The 19,345-nt window shown below is 47.9% G+C and overlaps 1 protein-coding gene across 1 annotated transcript in view; it reads left to right on the top strand.

Annotated features, from left to right (window-relative positions):
- The first annotated feature begins 3,537 nt into the window (after window positions 1-3,537).
- LOC122172953 (uncharacterized) overlaps window positions 3,538-19,345 on the top strand; it is a 33,529-nt gene continuing 17,721 nt past the window's right edge. The window contains exons 1-2 of the mRNA XM_065575295.1: window positions 3,538-4,003; window positions 11,454-11,946. Of these exons, the coding sequence (XP_065431367.1) occupies window positions 3,846-4,003; window positions 11,454-11,946 (651 nt within the window). The 5' untranslated portion in view covers window positions 3,538-3,845. The remainder of the gene's footprint in view (window positions 4,004-11,453; window positions 11,947-19,345) is intronic.

Genomic DNA, 19,345 nt, shown 5'->3' with positions numbered 1-19,345 from the left:
AATAATAAAGGCACCTCGACTTATAATATGCATCCAGATATCCTCCAATCACACAAGCTGAAAACTGTTCCACTTTACTGCAGTTCTGTAACCATATGGGAACCAATCCTGTCTGTGTTCTGTGCACATCCAAAATTCTTGCTGAATGACCTGCCCTGGGAGCGAGTTACCAGTGACCCAGGGCTAGGACATCAGGAGGGTGCAGGTTGGGGGGAGAGCCCAGGGCTGGGGCAGCAGGGGGGTGGGGGGCACTGGTGGAGGGGAAAATGGGGAGCCCAGCGCTGGGGTGGCAGGGGGTGGGGAGAGAACCCAGGGCTGGGGCAGCAGGGGAGTGCAGGGGAGGGGGGAGGAGCCCAGGGCTGGGGTGGGGGGCAGCCAAATGTTTTTTTTTGCTTGGGGCAGCAAAAAACCTAGAGCCGGCCCTGTAGATGCTCCAGCCCAGGGTTCTCTAACACGGGTCAACTGACTCAAGTCCCACTAACCCTGGGCTTACAGGGCAGTGTAGACATACCCTAAAGTCCAAACTGCCACTCCCATGGTCTCTGAGTCCCAAAACAAGGTGCCTCCTGCCTCTTGCAGTGTGAACTCAGAGTGGCAAGCCCCAGTTTTAGCTGTGTTGCTCTGGCCGCCGGGCTGGTCCGGGCTCCTCCACTACATCTGGGCTGGTCTCCCAGCCCAGCTGTGAATGTGCCCTGGCCAGCTCTCGGGGCTAATCCCTTAGCGCCTGCACCCCCAACTTCAGGCTGTGTCAGGGCCTCTTTATTACAACAACAGCAACAGCAACATGTGTTCTCCATAAGCCACATGGTCCTTCTCTCTCCACGCCCCAGAGGTGAGCAACAAAGATGACCAAAGGGATGGAATACAAGCCATATGAGCAAAAGCTGAAGGAACTGTGTACGTTTAGTTTGGAAAGAGGAGACTAAGGGGGGACAGGACCAGCGTTCCCTCTAATTTTATACGTCCATGTGCAGAATAAATTTTATTATGTGTGACGCATCACCTCCATATTGGTGAACATAACAAATTACATGTGGTGGGGCTGGGGATGAGGGGTTTGGGGTATGGGAGGGGGCTCAGAGCTGGGGCAGAGGGTTGCGGTGCGGGCTCTGGGGTCGGGATGGAGATGATGGATGTGGGGTGCAGGCTATAGGTGGGGATGAGGGGTTTGGCCTTTCCCTGGCACAACCCTGAGCCCTGAGTGGGGCTGTGGCCACACAGCTTAGAGGGAACTTAGGACATGATAGGGGTCTTCAGATACTTGACAGGCTGCCATAAAAAGATGGGGAAAAGTTGTTCTCTCTTGGCACAGAGGGCAGGACAGGAAACAGTGGGTTCAAACTACGGCAGAGCAGATTTGGATTAAATCTCAGGAAAAACTTCCTCCCTGTAAGAACAGGAGGACAATGGAGCAGATGCCTCGGGAGGTCGTGGAAGCTCCTTCACTGGAGGTTTTCCAAAGGAGGCTGGAACCATCTGTCTTGGACGGTTTAGACACAACGAACCCTGCATCTTGGCAGGGGGCTAGACCAGCTGACCCTTGCGGTCCCTTCTCACCCGGAGGGCCTATGATTCTACGATTGTCAGACAATTCCAGCATTGCATCGTGGAGGGGAGGGACGCGGTAGTTTTCCGTGGGTCCCTTCACGGGGAGCTCAGGACATTATCAACTGTTCTGGAAACCTTTCTGCAGAGACAAATGGAGCCGAAGTGGCCCAGAGCCTTAGCTCAAAGTGCTTAGCTGCCCCAGCCTGGAGGGGTTCCTCTTTCATCCGTATTACCGACATGCCTGACAATAGAAACGATGGTAGGCAGCTCTCCTGAGCCCCCATTCTCAAGGCACATCAATTGTCCCAACCTGGATTGACAGGAGCGTCCCATCATGTTACCATCCATCAAAAATGAAACATGTGGTTGGATGGACAGTAGAAAACCAGTGGGGACAATAATGATATCAGGGAAGACAGGCTCTGAGTGCCTTGGGTTACTCACATTCAGAAAACAGAAAGGCCAAGTCCCGCTGTGCTGGCTGACACAGGAAAAAGGGCTCTTGGTGGGGAGGGGAGTTTGCGGTGTAGACTTTCCCTAAGAAGAGGCAGTTTAATGACAGTGCTGGCACTTCCTGATCACAGTCCACCTGCCAATATGGCGAGGCAGCCATTCTTGTGAGATTTCAGCTCTTCCATTTCCATTTCTAGCTAGACCCCAGAAGGGATGAGGTGCAGTGAAAACAAAAAACAATTCAGTGGGGTGGAGTTCCCTCAGCTTTTCAAAACCTTCAAAAAGACTTGGTTGATTTTAAACTTGAGACCAAGATTTGGGGGATTTCTTCTCCCTAGTGGAAATTCCAGTAGACTCCATAGGAATCCTTGAACTGGTCTTTCTCCTCCTCTCTCTTGATGTCTTCTGGTCTGTGTAGATTTTTACTGGTCTCTCTTGGTTTCCACTGGAGGATCCGTAGCTGAAGGAACCAGGAGATCTGTTACAAATCTTAGTCTGCCACTTGGAACCAGGTGAAAATTTGCAACAGGAATTTCCACTAGAGATTCCTGCACTCCTGGACTGTGTGTACGTAGCCAGCACTGAAATGCAGCCCCGTCTCGGTTTGACTGTGACAGTCATTGGGCACTAGCTACACAGCACGCCTGATTAGCACAGAAAGTGTAGGAGATTGTCACATCTACTATCACATCGCCTACCGGGGGAAATGGAGGCTGCTGGAGTGTAAGGATCCAAGCTGGAATTCACTCAAAGTACCAGGCTTCCCCCAGCCCCGGTCATGCTGAACGTGAGCTGCTCTAGATACGGCACAGCTATGATAACGCAGTAGGGCAGGGCCATTCTTCCCATTTTACAGCTTGGGAATGGAGAGACCGAGAGACTTGCCCAACGTCACCTGTGGCCGAGTGAAGACTAGAACGTAGGCCTCCTAAATTACTGCCCTAACCACTGGGCCATTCTCTCTCTACGGCTACTGTGTTTGTCCTCAGCTGGGAATGTCACCAAGGTGCCAGCTGAGATGGGGAGGTCTGTGTTCCAGAGGGTAGAGTGGAAGGTGGCTAATGGAATCCTAGAGCTCTGCCTTGCATCCACCATCCACCATTCCACAGAGGGGACAGCAGCGGAGTTGCAGAATTGTCTGCTTTCCCCTGGTCTAGAGATGGGCCCGAGTAGAAATGCCCTTTTCCTGTCACTAGAGCACAGCGGTTTACATGCCAGGCAGGAACCAGACCAGATCCATCTAGTCCAGTATGTTGCCCTCAGCGCTGGCCAGTACCCGATGCTGCAGAGGAACGTTCACGATACCTTGCAGAGGACAGTGTTGGAATGACTTGCCCACAGAAGACATCTCTCGTTCTCCCCTTCAGTTAGTGGCACGCATGCGAGAACTCAACAGAAGTTCCCATGTCTCTTTGTTTTTCTGTAGGACCTGTGAGGCCTTTGTCTCCTGCATGCTGGGGCAGATGGAAAGGGCAATGCTTCACTGCACGCAGGTCCCTGCCCCGTTCCTGCATGACACTTCATCTGAATATCTGACCCACGTTTGATTCCTAATATGGAAAGTACCCAACAGCTGCAGGCAAACCACCTCTGGCCATGATCTCCTCATGTCGCACAGAACAAGCAGTTCTGAGCTTTTGGGAACCCGTCTCTGAATGGATCTCCTGATGTAGGACACTGGGGGGTCCAGCAATTTGTGGGACCTTTTTGGATTGAGTGTGGGACAGTGTTCTCTGCTGATGTGTATATACATTAATCAGTGTCCTGCCTCCAGTGCCGACTTGTAAGCAATTTGAGCAGGGGAAAATCAGTGCACTGTTCTTTGGCCCATGTTCCCAGAATAAATGCAACCTCTCACTCCTCTCCAGTATGCCTTTTGCGGAACTGGGAAGGACGTTCTGGTGGCTAAGGCAGACCAAGGGGAGTTAGGAGATGTGGACTCCGTTTCCAGCAATCCCAAAGACTTTCTGGACCAGATTTTAATCCCAGCTAGTGAGACCAGACCATAGGTCCTCACAGGAAAGTCATTTACCCTTTCTGTGCCTTCGTTTCCCCACCTGTAAAATGGTGATTATACTGACTTACATTACAGGCGTGTTATCACTGAAGTTTATAAAGTGCTTTGAGATCCTTAGAGGAAAGGTGCTATTTATCCATCCACCCTAACTCTGCCCCCTTGTTGCCCTGGATTGGATGGATGTAGTAACCCCAGATGTTGATCAAGGTAATTACAACCATATTATGTGCATTCAGCCATCATGAATTAATGAACTAGAACACCACATAGTTAAGTGTTTATTTGAACAAGCAGGGCTTCTGAACGCAAGGTGAAAACTAGCTGCAGACTTGCAATTTCTGCTAATCAGAATGGGAAGAGGGGCAAAAAGAATCAACAAATTGAGACTGAAAGAAAATAAGTGGATAGAGCCCATGAGTTTGGGCACCTTTGATATAGAAGCTTATTATGACTAAGATTGTTAGGAATGTTTGTTGATAAATAGTTGATTGAAGTTAGGAGAGGTGATGACCCACCCCCGATGAGTTGTGTGTTTGGTAAAAGTAAGTTAAAAAAGACTAGATAATAGCGTGTACTTTGGAGCAGTTCTCGGAAGCTGTCCTGAGAGATTTTTTTCTTGACACCATGCTCCCCGGTGGCGAAGCCACCGGCCATCGCTGACCTACTGTCAACTACTCAATGCCATCTCGGATTCTAGGTAATGATATGGGATGTTCTAAACCTATCGCAGACGCCTTAGGGGGTATTTGCACAATTAAACTAGGCACGTGCACACACACCTGTTTTCAGAAACAGACTTCAAAGAGAAACAGCAGAACTAAAAAGCAACAGAGTGTCCTGTGGCACCTTTAAGACTAACAGAAGTATTGGGAGCATAAGCTTTCGTGGGTAAGAACCTCACTTTTTCAGATGCAAGTACTTTCCCATGAAAACTTATGCTCCCAATACTTCTGTTAGTCTCAAAGGTGCCACAGGACCCTCTGTTGCTTTTTACAGATTCAGACTAACACGGCTACCCCTCTGAAGCAGAACTAAAATTCATTTGCAAATTTAACACCATTAATCTGGGCTTGAATAGGGACTGGGAGTGGCTGGTTTATTACAGAAGCAGCTTTTCCTCTCCTGGAATTGACACCTCCTCATCTATTATTGGGAGTGGACTACATCCACCCTGATTGAATTGGCCCTGTCAACACTGGTTCTCCACTTGCGAAGTAACTCCCTGCTCTCCATGTGTCAGTATATAATGCCTGCATCTGTAACTTTCACTCTATGCATCTGAAGAAGTGAGGTTTTTACCCACGAAAGCTTATGCCCAAATAAATCTGTTAGTCTTTAAGGTGCCATCGGACTCTTTGTTGTTTTTACACACACCCTAGCACGTCCTCTCTTGAAGATCAAATCCATACTATTGAATAGAGATGTAGCTATTAAGCTCCTGTAAAATAGGAATGGGTTAATTTACTGTTACTAGTTGTGGCTATTCCCTACGCCCGATAGCAGATTTTGTTCTGTGATGAAGAAAGGCTCTGAATTCCCAGCTGGGGGAGTAAAGAGGATTCTTTAAGAGGTATAAATACCCCCAGGTGGGTTGTCCCGGCAGACTGGATAATCATGCAGATTGTGTGTGTCTGTAGCATTCACTGAAGGTGAAGAAGATACAGCCGGATCCAGGTGAGTTGGGGCAGTACGGATTTAATCAGGGGCTCTGTTAATGCATCATTTTTAAATGAACTGGAAAACTTTGGGCCAAATCCTGTTCTCAGTCACGCTGGTGTAAATATAAAATGGTCCCACTGATTAACGCAGAGCTACTCTGGATTTACAGCAGTGTAACTGAGCAGAATTTGGCTCTTTATGAATGAACTATTTAATAACATGGAAAAAAGACATTGTGAGAATGGGAAGGACTCAGAATTCAAGAAATGCCAACGATAACGCAACCTGAATTCTGCCCCCTTTGTATGAATTACTTAGTCTTTAATGATGTGATTGCAAATTATTCTTCAATGAACACAACCTCAACCGTTCTTTTCTACAACCTTAGACACACACCCGTGTGGTAACACCGTGTAATCCTCTGTTCTCCCGTGTTTACTTGCACTACTTTTGGCATCACAACAGTCCAGGCTGCAGCTCTTTGGTGACTCAGACTTTTTTGTATAAATTCACTTCTCTGCAAGGTCTGGTTTTACATAAATTTCAGCCGCAGCAGCCATGGTCTCTGATTTCTTTTCAACCAGCAGCACGGCCTTCCCGCTCTAATATTGATCGGCAGTGAGGTACACCTCTACCTCGATAGAACACCACCCGATAGAACACGAATTCGGCTATAACGCGGTAAAACAGTGCTCCGGGGGGGCAGGGCTGCGTACTCCGGCGGAGCAAAGCAAGTTCGATATAACATGGTTTCACCTATACTGTGGTAAGATTTTTTGGCTCCCGAGGACAGCGTTATATCGGGGTAGAGGTGTAATTATCGGCCTCTCACTGGGGTGAAATGTAGGAAGATCCCCATAACATGAGGGGCATGGGGTGTGTTCTGTGACAACTCCGGCTTTTCCCAAACCAGAAATACCATCAATCATCCCAGTTTTCTCACAGCGCGGCTGGATCCCAGAGCAGTGCATGGAGCGTAGCACTGGGAGGTAGGAATTTTAACCAGGAATCTCGCTAGCTTTGAGGTTTCTTGTTACTAAGTAACAGCCCAATAGTGCATCTTGGAAGTCAGTGGGAGTTTTGCCACTGCCTTCAGTGGAAGCAGGATCAGACCCACGGCCTCTTTGTCTCACTGTCCCCAGCTCTGGAAGCAGATTAGCAGTACTCACGCATGTGGCCAGAGGGACTATGTACGTCCAGGCAGAATGCCCAAGCTGTGCCGCTGAACGTGCCGGGAACATGCTGCTTCACATACCGGGAGCTTCGTGGGAAAACGCAGGCTAATCGTGGGTGCAGAGCGCCTGAGAAAGTGGGTCCAAGCTCTCTTCAAACTCCAGCCCTCCGGTGCAGTACTGCTGACAGCAGCAGGGACAGCCAGACAGAACGCCGCTACTAAAGGCACCAGGGAGCTCCCGAGAGAACACACTTGCTGTGCTGCGGAATGTATCTGCCATGGCTAAACTCATGCGTCTGCGTGTACTAAGCACATCCAGGGATCCATCACTAATGGACAACATCGGTGACACAGACGGTGCAGACAAGAAGTAGAGAGGAAAGGGTTAAAAATTCACAGTTAACCCCCCCCTCCCCCCAGTTCCTGTGCTGTTTTTTACCAATACAGGGAAGCTTTCCCCAGGCAAATGACTGGGAATCGATTGCTGCAGCCTCATCTGCACGGGTCTCTACCGCAATTCATGTATTACCAAGTGGGTTTCCATTTCCGGGGACTTTTTAAAATCTCCAACCGGTTTTGCATTTTAAACAAAATGGCAATTATTTTGCACACAAAGTGAATGAGCTGCAGTTAGCTACGTGCGGGTCCAAAGAGTTGTCTGTGGGGAGCTATTGGAACCCACAGTCAAACCTGTCTAAACTGTGCGCAGAGAGACAAGGTGGGGGCGGGAATCTCTTTTATTGGACCAACTTCTGTGGGTGAGAGAGGCCAGGTTCTGGGCCACACTGAGCTCTGTGTCTCTCTCTCACCAACAGAAGTTGGGCCAGTAAAGAGATTCCCTCCCCACCTGGCCTCTCTAATAGCCTGGGACCAATCCGGCGATGACAACACCGCATAAACTGCGTACGTTTATCAACAGGCCTCGTTCCCAAGCTGTGTCCATGCGGCACTGACTGGTGACTCGCTGCTACTGGCTCTTCTCCTTGGTTCCGGCTCTCAGTAGCTAATGATACATAAATATTTTCTTATTACATTTCCACGTAAGCAACGGCAGGCAACTAGTTGCCACGGGGCTATTATGTGCTTGCCAGGGACGGGGACGTGGACCATGCGATCCTGGATGGGAGTGGAGGCGCCCATCCAACAATGGCTCTGTCTCAGATGCCATGTAAATGTTTGGGAACCTATAGCAAAGCGCTGGGCCTTGGGCAGACGTGCGTTCATGCCCCAGGGCAGGCCAGAAAGGCCGTGGCCCTTTATAGCTGGGAGGTGTAGTTGCAGGGCACATGACAAGGGCAAACGTGACTGACTGGACACCAGAGATAAAACTCCCTGCCTTTGAGGCACAAGGGGCAGGCGGGAGAGAGGCAGAATTAGGGAAGGAATTTTCTGCCCAGGCCAAGGGGACAGTCTGTGTGGTGAGTGAGCCCAAACAGGCCAAAGGGATGGGCTAGTTCTGAACTTCCTGCTGTCCAAGGGCAGGAACTGCTTCTCCCGATTGTGAGGGTCTAATACAGTGGGTGCAGGAAAGGGCTGTGACTGGAGTCCCCTGGGGGAGGGGGATGTGCATTCGTAAGGAGAGAGTGAAGCAGTGGACACAAGGAGAAACTGGCTCTAGGACAGCACCCTGGGTACACAGCATCTTGTGTGGAACATGCATCTGAAGGTGCTTTATTATACACGGCAAGATGTGGTACAATGCCAGGAACCAGTGGGTGTATCAGCGCTGCCCAAGGGATAACGTAATGCCAGGAACAGAGAGGCAGAGAAATGAAGTGGTTTTGTAGACACAGGGATACAGGATGAAGGACGTTCATGGCCGTCGCAGCCAACTAGCTCTGGCATCTGCACACGCACTGTCCCGTTGGCGTCAGAGGGAGCTGTGCTTGCGTACACCAGCTACAGATGCGGCTCAAGGAACTCAAAGCTCACCTAGTTTATTACCCTGCGGGCTCCATTCTTTCTACAATCAACTCTCAGAGAGAAAAATACCTGGACAACATTTCCCCAGTAGTGACATTGAAATAGGTTGCCTTAAACTGCAAACCACACAAAGTGAACCCTGGTAACCATGCTTTGAAATGTTTCTTGGCCCGTGAGACTGGAATTCTCAGAGCATTTTAGGGATAGAGGATTTATCCTTGGGCCTAGAGCACAAAGTCTATATGATGCTTAAGCACTGGAGGACTTTGCTTCCCTCGTTGTTTAATGAGTTTAAGTCCGTAGACTGGAAATTCAGAGACCTGTGTTCTATTTCCCATTCTGTAGCTGACCGAGTCCCTGCTCTGTGCCTCAGTTTCCCCACCTGTACAGTTAAGGAGAACAATACTTCCCCTCCTTTGTGAAAGATTTTGAGACCTATGCCTAAAAAGGACTGTACAAGAGCAGTTATTAAAGTATTACGATCATTACAACTTCATTAGGCCAACAGATAAATATTGACAGATTTTATAAGTGCCGGTATACAAATGCTAGAAGTCTAAATACTAGGTGTGAACTTAAGTGCCTGGTATTAAATGAGGATATTGCTATAATAGGCATTGTAGAAATTTGGTGGAATAATACTAATCAATGGCACACGGTAATACTAGGGTATAAAATATATTGGAATGACAGAGCAGATTGTGCTGGTGGAGTGTGAAAGAAAGCAGAGAGTCAAATATAGTAAACATTTTAAATGAATCAAACTGTACCACAGAATCTCTATGGATAGAAATTCCACGTTTGAATAATAAGAATATAGCAGTAGGAATATACTACTGACCACCTGAGCAGGTTGGTGACGGGGATTGTGAAATGCTCCAGGAGAATAGAGAGGCTACACATACAGAAATCTCAATAATAATGGGGGATTTCTACTACTCCCCCACCCATTGACTGGGTACATGTCATTTCAGGATGGGATGCAGGGATAAAATTTCTAGGCACCATTAAGGACTGTTCCGTGGAGCAGCTAGTTTGGGAACCCACAAGGGAAGAGGCAATTCTCGATTTAATCCTAAGTGGCGCATAGGATCAGGTCCAAGAGTTGAATACAGCCGAACTGCTCGGTAATAGCGACCATAATGTAATTACATTTTACATCCTTGTGGGAGGGAAATACCAAAGAAGCCCACCACGGTAGCATTTAACGTCAAAAAAAGGAGCTACATAAAAATGAGGAAGCTGTTAAACTTCAATTAAAAGGAACAGTCACAAAGATGAAATGCCTGCAAGCTGCATGGAAGTTATTTAAAAACACCATAATAGAGGCTCAAACTAAAAATAGTAATAAATTCTTTAAAAAAAACTAATAAAAAACATATGAGGAGAGATTAAAATGACTGGGACCGTTCAGCTCAGAAAAGAGATGGCAAAGGGGGGGATATGGTAGAGGTCTATAAACTCATGAGTGGTGTGGAGAAAGTCAATCAGGAATTGTTATTTACTCCTTCACATAACACAAGAACCAGGGGTCACTCAATGAAATGAATAGGCAGCAGGTTTAAAACAAACAAAAGGCAGTATTTCTTCACACAACGCACAGTCAACCTGTGGAACATGTTGGCAGGGGATGTTGTGAAGGCGAAAAGTCTAACTGGGTCAAAAAAAAGAATGAGTTAAGTCCATGAAGGATAGGTCCGTCAGTGGCTATTAGCTAAGATGCTCAGGGATACAACCCCATGCTCTGGGTCTCCCTGTAGCGCCGACTGCCAGAAGCTGGGACTGGACAACACTCAAGGGATGGATCACTCGAAATTGCCCTGTTTTGTTCATTCCCTCTATAGCACCTGGCACTGGCCGCTGTTGGAAGACAGGATACTGGGCTAGATGGACCATTGGTCTGACCCAGTAAGGCCGTTCTTATGTTCTTATTACAGTTGTCATCTACACATACTGACCTCAGTTAACTCCCAGGTGACGCAGGTTTCCATGGCATAATGCAGGACCAAAGGCCCCTACAAATAGGAAGTCCATATAGCTGCTACAGCCCAAGGTGCGTGCAATCCTACCTCCTCCATGGGGCAGCCCCACAACTGACTAACGCTGCCCCGAAAGTGAGGGATGAAGCCTGGGGAGAGTGCTGATTCAGTGCTCCCACGAGGCTCAGCCATCACCTACCCCTCCCCAGAAGGAGATGCTTTTTACACCTTTCTAAGGCATAGGGGTGACCCCATTTGTGACACCATCTCAGGGTTCTACTGAACCTTCCATTTCTCTTGCGTTTAAACCCTTCTGGGCTGTCGACTAAAGCCATTCAGACATTGGGCTAGTTGTTGTTTCAGGTCCCCCAAACTGGAACTGGGGGTACAGCTGTGGTCCAGCTCTGAGGGGAAGCAGCAGTGAGAAGAGCATAGAGAAAAGATCCATGGGCGCAGCTTGAGCAAATCCCGGGAGAGATGTAGAAAAGACGGCCATTTTGAACTGGATCCTGCGGTGAATGAAGCTGGAGAGGCCCAGGAGCTGGTGGTGGTGGTGGGGGGGGTGACGTGGCTGCAATTCTCCATAGGGGAGAAGGCAGACAGGGGCATTCTGCCTGCGCTGGGGTCCAGAGGGGACCACCCTGCAGCAACAAAGCGTTTTTATTGCTGACACTAACCCGCCGTGTGGTTTCAATTCCAGGCTCCGAAATGGTCCTGGAGACCATCCGCGCGCTATGTCCCGCTACAATCACTCCAACCCCTCCACCTTCCTCCTAATGGGCATTCTGGGGCTGGAGGCCACCCACTTCTGGATCGCCTTCCCGTTCTGTGCCATGTACGTTGTGGCCCTGCTGGGGAACTTCACCCTCCTCTTTGGGATCACGACGGAGCCGAGCCTGCACCTGCCCATGTACTACTTCCTCTGCATGCTGGCAGGCATCGACCTGGGGCTCACCACCTCCACCGTGCCCAAAATCCTGAGCATCTTCTGGTTCCACTCCCATGAAATCGGCTTAGAGTGTTGCGTGGTCCAGATGTTCTTCATCCACAGCTTCTCTGCCATGGAGTCGGGGGTGCTGCTGGCCATGGCCTTCGACCGCTACGTCGCCATCTGCAAGCCATTGCGCTACACCGCCAAAAATGTGGTTTTGTTGGATATCTCCCCAGCCTACCCCACCCCAGCTTCCAAGCTTGTATCACAAATAAGCTGCCAAGTTGGGGACAGAACCTAGATCCCCCAGTTCCCAGCCTAGCCCCCTAACCATCAGACCATCTTTATACAGCACAGCACACACAGGGTTACAGGGAAGCAGAGTCCACCACAACGTTGTCCTCAGAAGGGAGGGGCTACTGCAGTGCATGTGATCAAAGAGTGTAAAGAGATCCTGGAGTCATTCTGGATAGTTCTCTGAAAACATCCACTCAATGTGCAGCGGCAGTCAAAAAAGCAAACAGAGCGCTGGGCATCATTAAGAAAGGGATAGATAATAGGACAGAAAATATCATGTTGCCTCTCTAGAAATCCATGGGACACCCACACCTTGAATACTGCGTGCAGATGTGATCGCCCCATCTCAAAAAAGATATCTTGGACTTGGAAAAGGTTCAGAAAAGGGCAACCAAAATGATTAGGGGTATGGAATGGCTTCCATATGAAGAGAGATTAATAAGACTGGGACTTTTCAGCTTGGAAAAGAGACGGCTCAGGGGAGATATGATTGAGGTCTATAAAATCATGACTGGTGTAAAGAAAGTAGATAAGGAAGTGTTGTTTGGGAGGGAGATTGAAAAAAAATCACACCCCAACAAACATTTTTTAACTGGTCCATTTGTGTTTTCTCCCAAAAAATTGTTATAAAAACACAATCAAAATGATTGTTCATGAAAGAAAAGATGTCAACACATTTTTGGATACAATTTTTGAAAATCAAATCAAATACGACCATACTTTTAGGGGGGGAAATGAAGAATTTTGACAATATCAATAATTTGTTGTACAAATGTATTTGTTTTGAAAAAAGAAAATCAGCAAAAATATTTCTTTTGAAAATTTGGACCAGCTGTAATAATAATACAGAAATGGCTGCTGCTTTAATTCCCAGATTTATCAAAAATAAAACTCCACAACTCAGTTTACTTTTATTTATTTAAACTCTACATGAAAAATAAGAGGGTTATCAAGAGGTCACAAATGTGTTGCAAACAGAACAGTTTTAATTTCAGTATTATGAACCTCCAGAATGCAAAAATCTTGAGTCAGGACCCCGAAAAATTGAGAGATTGGTTCCAAAACCATGATTTGTAAAAATAATAATAATAAATTTGGATTCTGTTTATTCACCTTCTGGGTTTTCAGTCTTTAGGATGCACTTGGGTCATATTTTTTTCTTTTCTGAACAACCATGAATGCCACTATCCTCTGATCCCACTTAGGAATACCAAAAGAAACTACACCATCTGCTCAAGAAACTCCCAGCTACAGTACGGGAACAAATCTACATGGACACACCACCAGAACCCCGACCAGGGGTATTCTATCTGCTACCCAAGATCCATAAACCCGGAAACCCTGGACGCCCCATCATCTCAGGCATTGGCACTCTGACAGCAGGATTATCTGGCTATTTGGACTCTCTCCTCAGACCCTATGCTACCAGCACTCCCAGCTATCTTCGAGACACCACCGACTTCCTGAGGAAACTACAATGCATTCATGTTCTTCCTGAAAACACCATCCTGGCCACCATGGATGTAGAAGCACTTTATACCAATATTCCACATGAGGATGGACTACAAGCTGTCAGGAACAGTATCCCTGATGAGGCCACAGCATGCCTGGTGGCTGAGCTTTGTGACTTTGTCCTCACCCACAACCACTTCAGATTTGGGGACAACTTATACCTTCAAGTCAGTGGCACTGCTATGGGTACCCGCATGGCCCCACAGTATGCCAACATTTTTATGGCTGACTTAGAACAACGCTTCCTCAGCTCTCGTCCCCTAGTGCCCCTCCTCTACTTGCGCTACATTGATGACATCTTCATCATATGGACCCATGGAAAGGAGGCCCTTGAAGAATTCCACCTGGACTTCAACAATTTCCACCGCACCATCAACCTCAGCCTGGACCAGTCCACACAAGAGATCCACTTCCTGGACACTACAGTACAAATAAGTGATGGTCACATAAACACCACCCTATACCGGAAACCTACTGACCGCTATACGTACCTACATGCCTCCAGCTTCCATCCAAGACACATCACACGATCCATTGTCTACAGCCAAGCCCTAAGATACAACCGAATTTGCTCCAACCCCTCAGACAGAGACAAACACCTACAAGATCTTTATCAAGCATTCGTAAAACTACAATACCCACCTGGGGAAGTGAGGAAACAGATTGACAGAGCAAGACGGGTACCCAGAAATCACCTACTACAGGACAGGCCCAACAAGGACAATAACAGAACACCACTGGCCATCACATACAGCCCCCAGCTAAAACCTCTCCAGCGCATTATCCACGATCTACAACCTATCCTGGAAAATGATCCCTCACTCTCACAGACCTTGGGAGGCAGGCCAGTCCTCGCTTACAGACAACCCCCCAACCTGAAGCAAATACTCACCAGCAACTACACACCACACCACAGAAACACCAACCCAGGAACCTATCCCTGTAGCAAACCTCGTTGCCTACTCTGTCCCCATATCTACTCTGGTAACAGCATCAGAGGACCCAACCACATCAGCCACACCATCAGGGGCTCATTCACCTGCACATCCACTAATGTGATATATGCCATCATGTGCCAGCAATGCCCCTCTGCCATGTACATTGGCCAAACCGGACAGTCCCTCCGCAAAAGAATAAATGGACACAAATCGGACATCAGAAATGGTAACATACATAAACCAGTAAGTGAACACTTCAATCTCCCTGGTCATTCTATTACAGATTTAAAAGTCACTATCATTGAAGAAAAAAACTTCAGAAACAGACTTCAAAGAGAAACAGCAGAACTAAAATTCATTTGCAAATTCAACACCATTAATCTGGGCTTGAATAGGGACTGGGAGTGGCTGGCTCACTACAGAAGCATCTTTTCCTCTCCTGGAATTGACACCTCCTCATCTATTATTGGGAGTGGACTACATCCAGCCTGATTGAATTGGCCCTGTCAACACTGGTTCTCCACTTGTGAAGTAACTCCCTGCTCTCCATGTGTCAGTATATAATGCCTGCATCTGTGACTTTCACTCTATGCATCCGAAGAAGTGAGGTTTTTACTCACGAAAGCTTATGCCCAAATAAATCTGTTAGTCTTTAAGGTGCCACCAGACTCCTTGTTGTTTTTGTAGATACAGACTAACACGGCTACCCCCTGATACTTATAGTCCTAGCCTTCACAACCTCCTCAGGTAAGGAGTTCCACAAGTTGACTGTGCGCTGTGTGAAGAAGAACTTCCTTGTATTTGTTTTAAACCTGCTGCCTATTAATTTCATTTGGTGACCCCTAGTTTTTGTATTATGAGAAGAAATAAATAACTTTTCCTTATCTACTTTCTCCACATCACTCATAATTTTATATACCTCTATCATATCCCCCCTTAGTCTCCTCTTTTCCAAGATGAAAAGTCCTAGCCTTTTTAATCTCTCCTCATATGGGACCCTTTCCAAACCCCTAATCATTGTAGTTGCCCTTCTCTGAACCTTTTCTAGTGCCAGTATATCTTTTTTGAGATGAGGAGACCACATCTGCACACAGCATTCCAGATGTGGGCATACCATTGATTTATATAAGGGGAATAATATATTCTCTATCCCCTTTTTAATGATTCCTAACATCCTGTTTGCTTTTTTGACCGCCTCTGCACACTGCGCGGACAACTTCAGAGAACTATCCACGATGACTCCAAGATCTTTTTCCTGATTTGTTGTAGCTAAATTAGCTCCCATCATATTGTATGTATAGTTGGGATTATTTTTTCCAATCTGCATTACTTTACATTTATCCACATTAAATTTCATTTGCCATTTTGTTGCCCAATCACTTAGTTTTGTGAGATCTTTTTGAAGTTCTTCACAGTCTGCTTTGGTCTTAACTATCTTGAGCAGTTTAGTATCATCTGCAAACTTTGCCACCTCACTTTTTACCCCTTTCTCCAGATCATTTATGAATAAGTTGAATAAGTTCCTAGGACTGACCCTTGGAGAACACCACTAGTTACCCCTCTCCATTCTGAGAATTTACCATTAATTCCTACCCTTTGTTCCCTGTCTTTTAACCAGTTCTCAATCCATGAAAGGACCTTCCCTTTCATCCCATGACAACTTAATTTACGTAAGAACCTTTGGTGAGGGACCTTGTCAAAGGCTTTCTGGAAATCTAAGTACACTATGTCCACTGGATCCCCCTTGTCCACGTGTTTGTTGACCTCTTCAAAGAACTCTAATAAATTAGTAAGACATGATTTCCCTTTACAGAAACCATGTTGACTTTTGCCCAACAATTTATGTTCTTCTATGTGTCTGACAATTTTATTCTTTACTATTGTTTTTACTAATTTGCCCGGTACCTACTGTCACAGACTCACAGATCGTGCCCGCTCTTGGCCCCGTGCAGTCCGTGGGGGGTGCCCCTTTCAGTGTGACAGCCCTTCTTGGGGGTCCACTCTCTCTCGGGGTCAGGCCCCTCCGCCTCCTGGAGCCGCACCTCTCTGAGACTTAGCACATCTGTCTCTGCCGTGGGCCCCCTCAGGGAGTCCACTCGCTCTGGACCCCCGGGGCCCCAACACCCAAAGGGGTTGATGCAACCCTGTTCTCTAGACTGGAGTGACTCTCAGCCAGCATAAAACAGGAGGATTTATTGAGAGTTGAACACAGCACAGGAAACTCTCAGGGCCTCAGGCCTGGCCTCCCTCAGCCCAGCAAATCCCAGTCTCTCTGCATCCAGGTGGGCTCTGCCTGCTCCCCCTCTCCAGCCCCGAGCGCCCCTGCTTCCCAGCTGGGCATCTGAGATCCCCGGCCCCAAGCCCGGCCTCTGTCCATTGTCTTCTCTCCAGGTAAACAGGGTCATAAACCGGGGCCTCCGCTCCTCGCTTCTGTCCTCTGGCTGGAACCGGCTGGTTAGGTCACTGGCTCCTCACTCTGCAGGCCATTGTCCCCCCCCGGGGGCCAGAACCGGCTGCGATTCCTGAGCTGGGTCTCCGGGTCCGGTCTCTGGGGTATCCATCCTCCAGGCCATTGGCTGGGGTCCCACATTGCCTCTCCAGTCCTCTGTAACAACAAACTCCCTCTCCCCTCCCCTCGTTAAACCAGTAACACCCAGGGAAACTGAGTCCCACCCCCTCCGCATGCAAACCATTGAAACCCCACCGAAAACAAGAAAATAAACAAGAAAATCCCCCATTTCGTCACACCTACGTTAGACTTACTGGTCTGTAATTGCCGGGATCACCTGTAGAGCCCTTTTTTAATATTGGCGTTACATTAGCTATCTTCCAGTCGTTGGGTACAGAAGCCGATCTAAAGGACAGGTTACAAACCCTAGTTAATAGTTCCACAACTTCACATTTGAGTTCTTTCAGAACTCTTGGGTGAATGCCATTAGGTCCTGGTGACGTGTTAATGTTACGTTTATCAATTAATTCCAAAACCTCCTCTCGTGACACTTCAATCTGTGACAGTTCCTCAGATTTGTCACCTACAAAAGCCAGCTCAGGTTTGGGAATCTCCCTAACATCCTCAGCGGTGAAGACTGAAGCAAAGCATCCATTTAGTTTCTCCGCAATGACTTTATCGTCTTTAAGCGCTCCTTTTGCATCTCGATCATCCAGGGGCCCCACTGGTTGTTTAGCAGGCTTCCTGCTTCTGATGTACTTAAAAAACATTTTGTTATTACCCTTTGAATTTTTGGCTAGCCGTTCTTCAAACTCCTTTTTGGCTTTTCTTATTACATTTTCAAACTTAATTTGGCAGTGTTTATGTTCCTTTCTATTTACCTCACTAGGATTTGACTTCCACTTTTTAAAGGAAGTCCTTTTATCTCTCACTGCTTCTTTAACATGGTTGTTAAGCCACGGTGGCTCTTTTTTAGTTCTTTTACTGTGTTTCTTAATTTGGGGGATACACTGAAGTTGGGCCTCTATTATGGTGTCTTTAAAAACCGCTCTGCAGCTTGCAGGGATTTCACTTTAGTCACTGTCCCTTTTAATTTCTGTTTCACTAACCCCCTCATTTTTGCATAGTTCCCCCTTTTGAAATTAAATGCCACAGTGTTGGGCTGTTGAGATATTCTTCCCACCACACAGACTAGTGAGAGACTCCCGGAGCTCAATCTCTTTCGCTTAACCAAGAGAAGGTTACGGGGTGACTCAGTCACAGTCTCTAAGTATCTACATGGGGGGCTGGGGAGGGGCTGCAGGGAGCTGAGCATCTTGCCCACCTCTGATGCCTGCAGTCCCTTTGTGATGTCAGGACCCACCTGGTCCTGGCCCTTTATGATGCTCATTGGAACAAAGCCCCTCAGGAGAGATCCAGTGGCAGCAGCAGCCAGGAGTGCAGCATCTCCACCCCAGTGCGCGTCCAGACCGTCCTCCCCAGCATGTTTGGCACGGGGATGGGGATCACGCAGAGCTGGTTCTGTGCCTGCTGGGACAGCCCCTGGGTGTTGTACACCAGCGTCCTTCTGGTCCTGGTCATCTGGATGGCCATGGCGACCCAGCACAGCTTCTCCTGGAGAAGCAGGATGGTAGGAGGACCCCCCCCGCCGCAACCCCCCTGCAGCCGTCCTGCGCTCTCAGCAGAGCTTGCCCGGACACAGCCCCATGGAAGGGAGGGTGGGTGGGAGCGCCCGAGGCCCCCTGTTCTGTCCAGGCCCCATTGGGCTGGCATGGCACATCCGCAGAGAGAGACAGGGCCACAGACCGAGCTCGTGGCTCCATTCATGGGTTCTTCCTTACTGCCTCGACCAACAGCTAGTGCTAGAAATGCCAGGGCTCTCCCTCGTGGTTCCCTGGCACCCCGGCACTGAGCCGCCTCGGCCAGTTATTTCCCTACGCTCGGGGAAGCTGACCAACAAACCCTCCCAGCTCCCTCCCAAAGCCACAAGCTTTCCTGGGTCCCTGGGGGAAAGGGGGAAGTCGGGACAGATCTTTGGACAGCCATTGGGTGTGGTCAGTTGGGGATCCTGCCTCGGGCAGGCAGAGTCCTGCCTCCATCCCACTGGTTGTTTAGCAGGCTTCCTGCTTCTGATGTACTTAAAAAACATTTTGTTATTACCCTTTGAGTTTTTGGTTAGCCGTCCTTCAAACTCCTTTTTGGCTTTTCTTATTACATCTTTACACTTAATTTGGCAGTGTTTATGCTCCTTTCTATTTGCCTCACTAGGATCTGACTTCCACTTTTTAAAGGAAGTCTTTTTATCTCTCACTGCTTCTTTTACATGGTTGTTAAGCCACGGTGGTTCTTTTTTAGTTCTTTTACTGTGTTTCTTAATTTGGGGGATACATTGAAGTTGGGCCTCTATTATGGTGTCTTTAAAAAGCGCCCTGCAGCTTGCAGGGATTTCATTTTAGTCACTGTCC

The sequence above is a fragment of the Chrysemys picta genome, chromosome 1 (assembly GCF_011386835.1).
Source record: "Chrysemys picta bellii isolate R12L10 chromosome 1, ASM1138683v2, whole genome shotgun sequence".
Taxonomy (NCBI): domain Eukaryota; kingdom Metazoa; phylum Chordata; order Testudines; family Emydidae; genus Chrysemys; species Chrysemys picta.
This window is presented reverse-complemented; position numbering and strand designations above follow the sequence as displayed.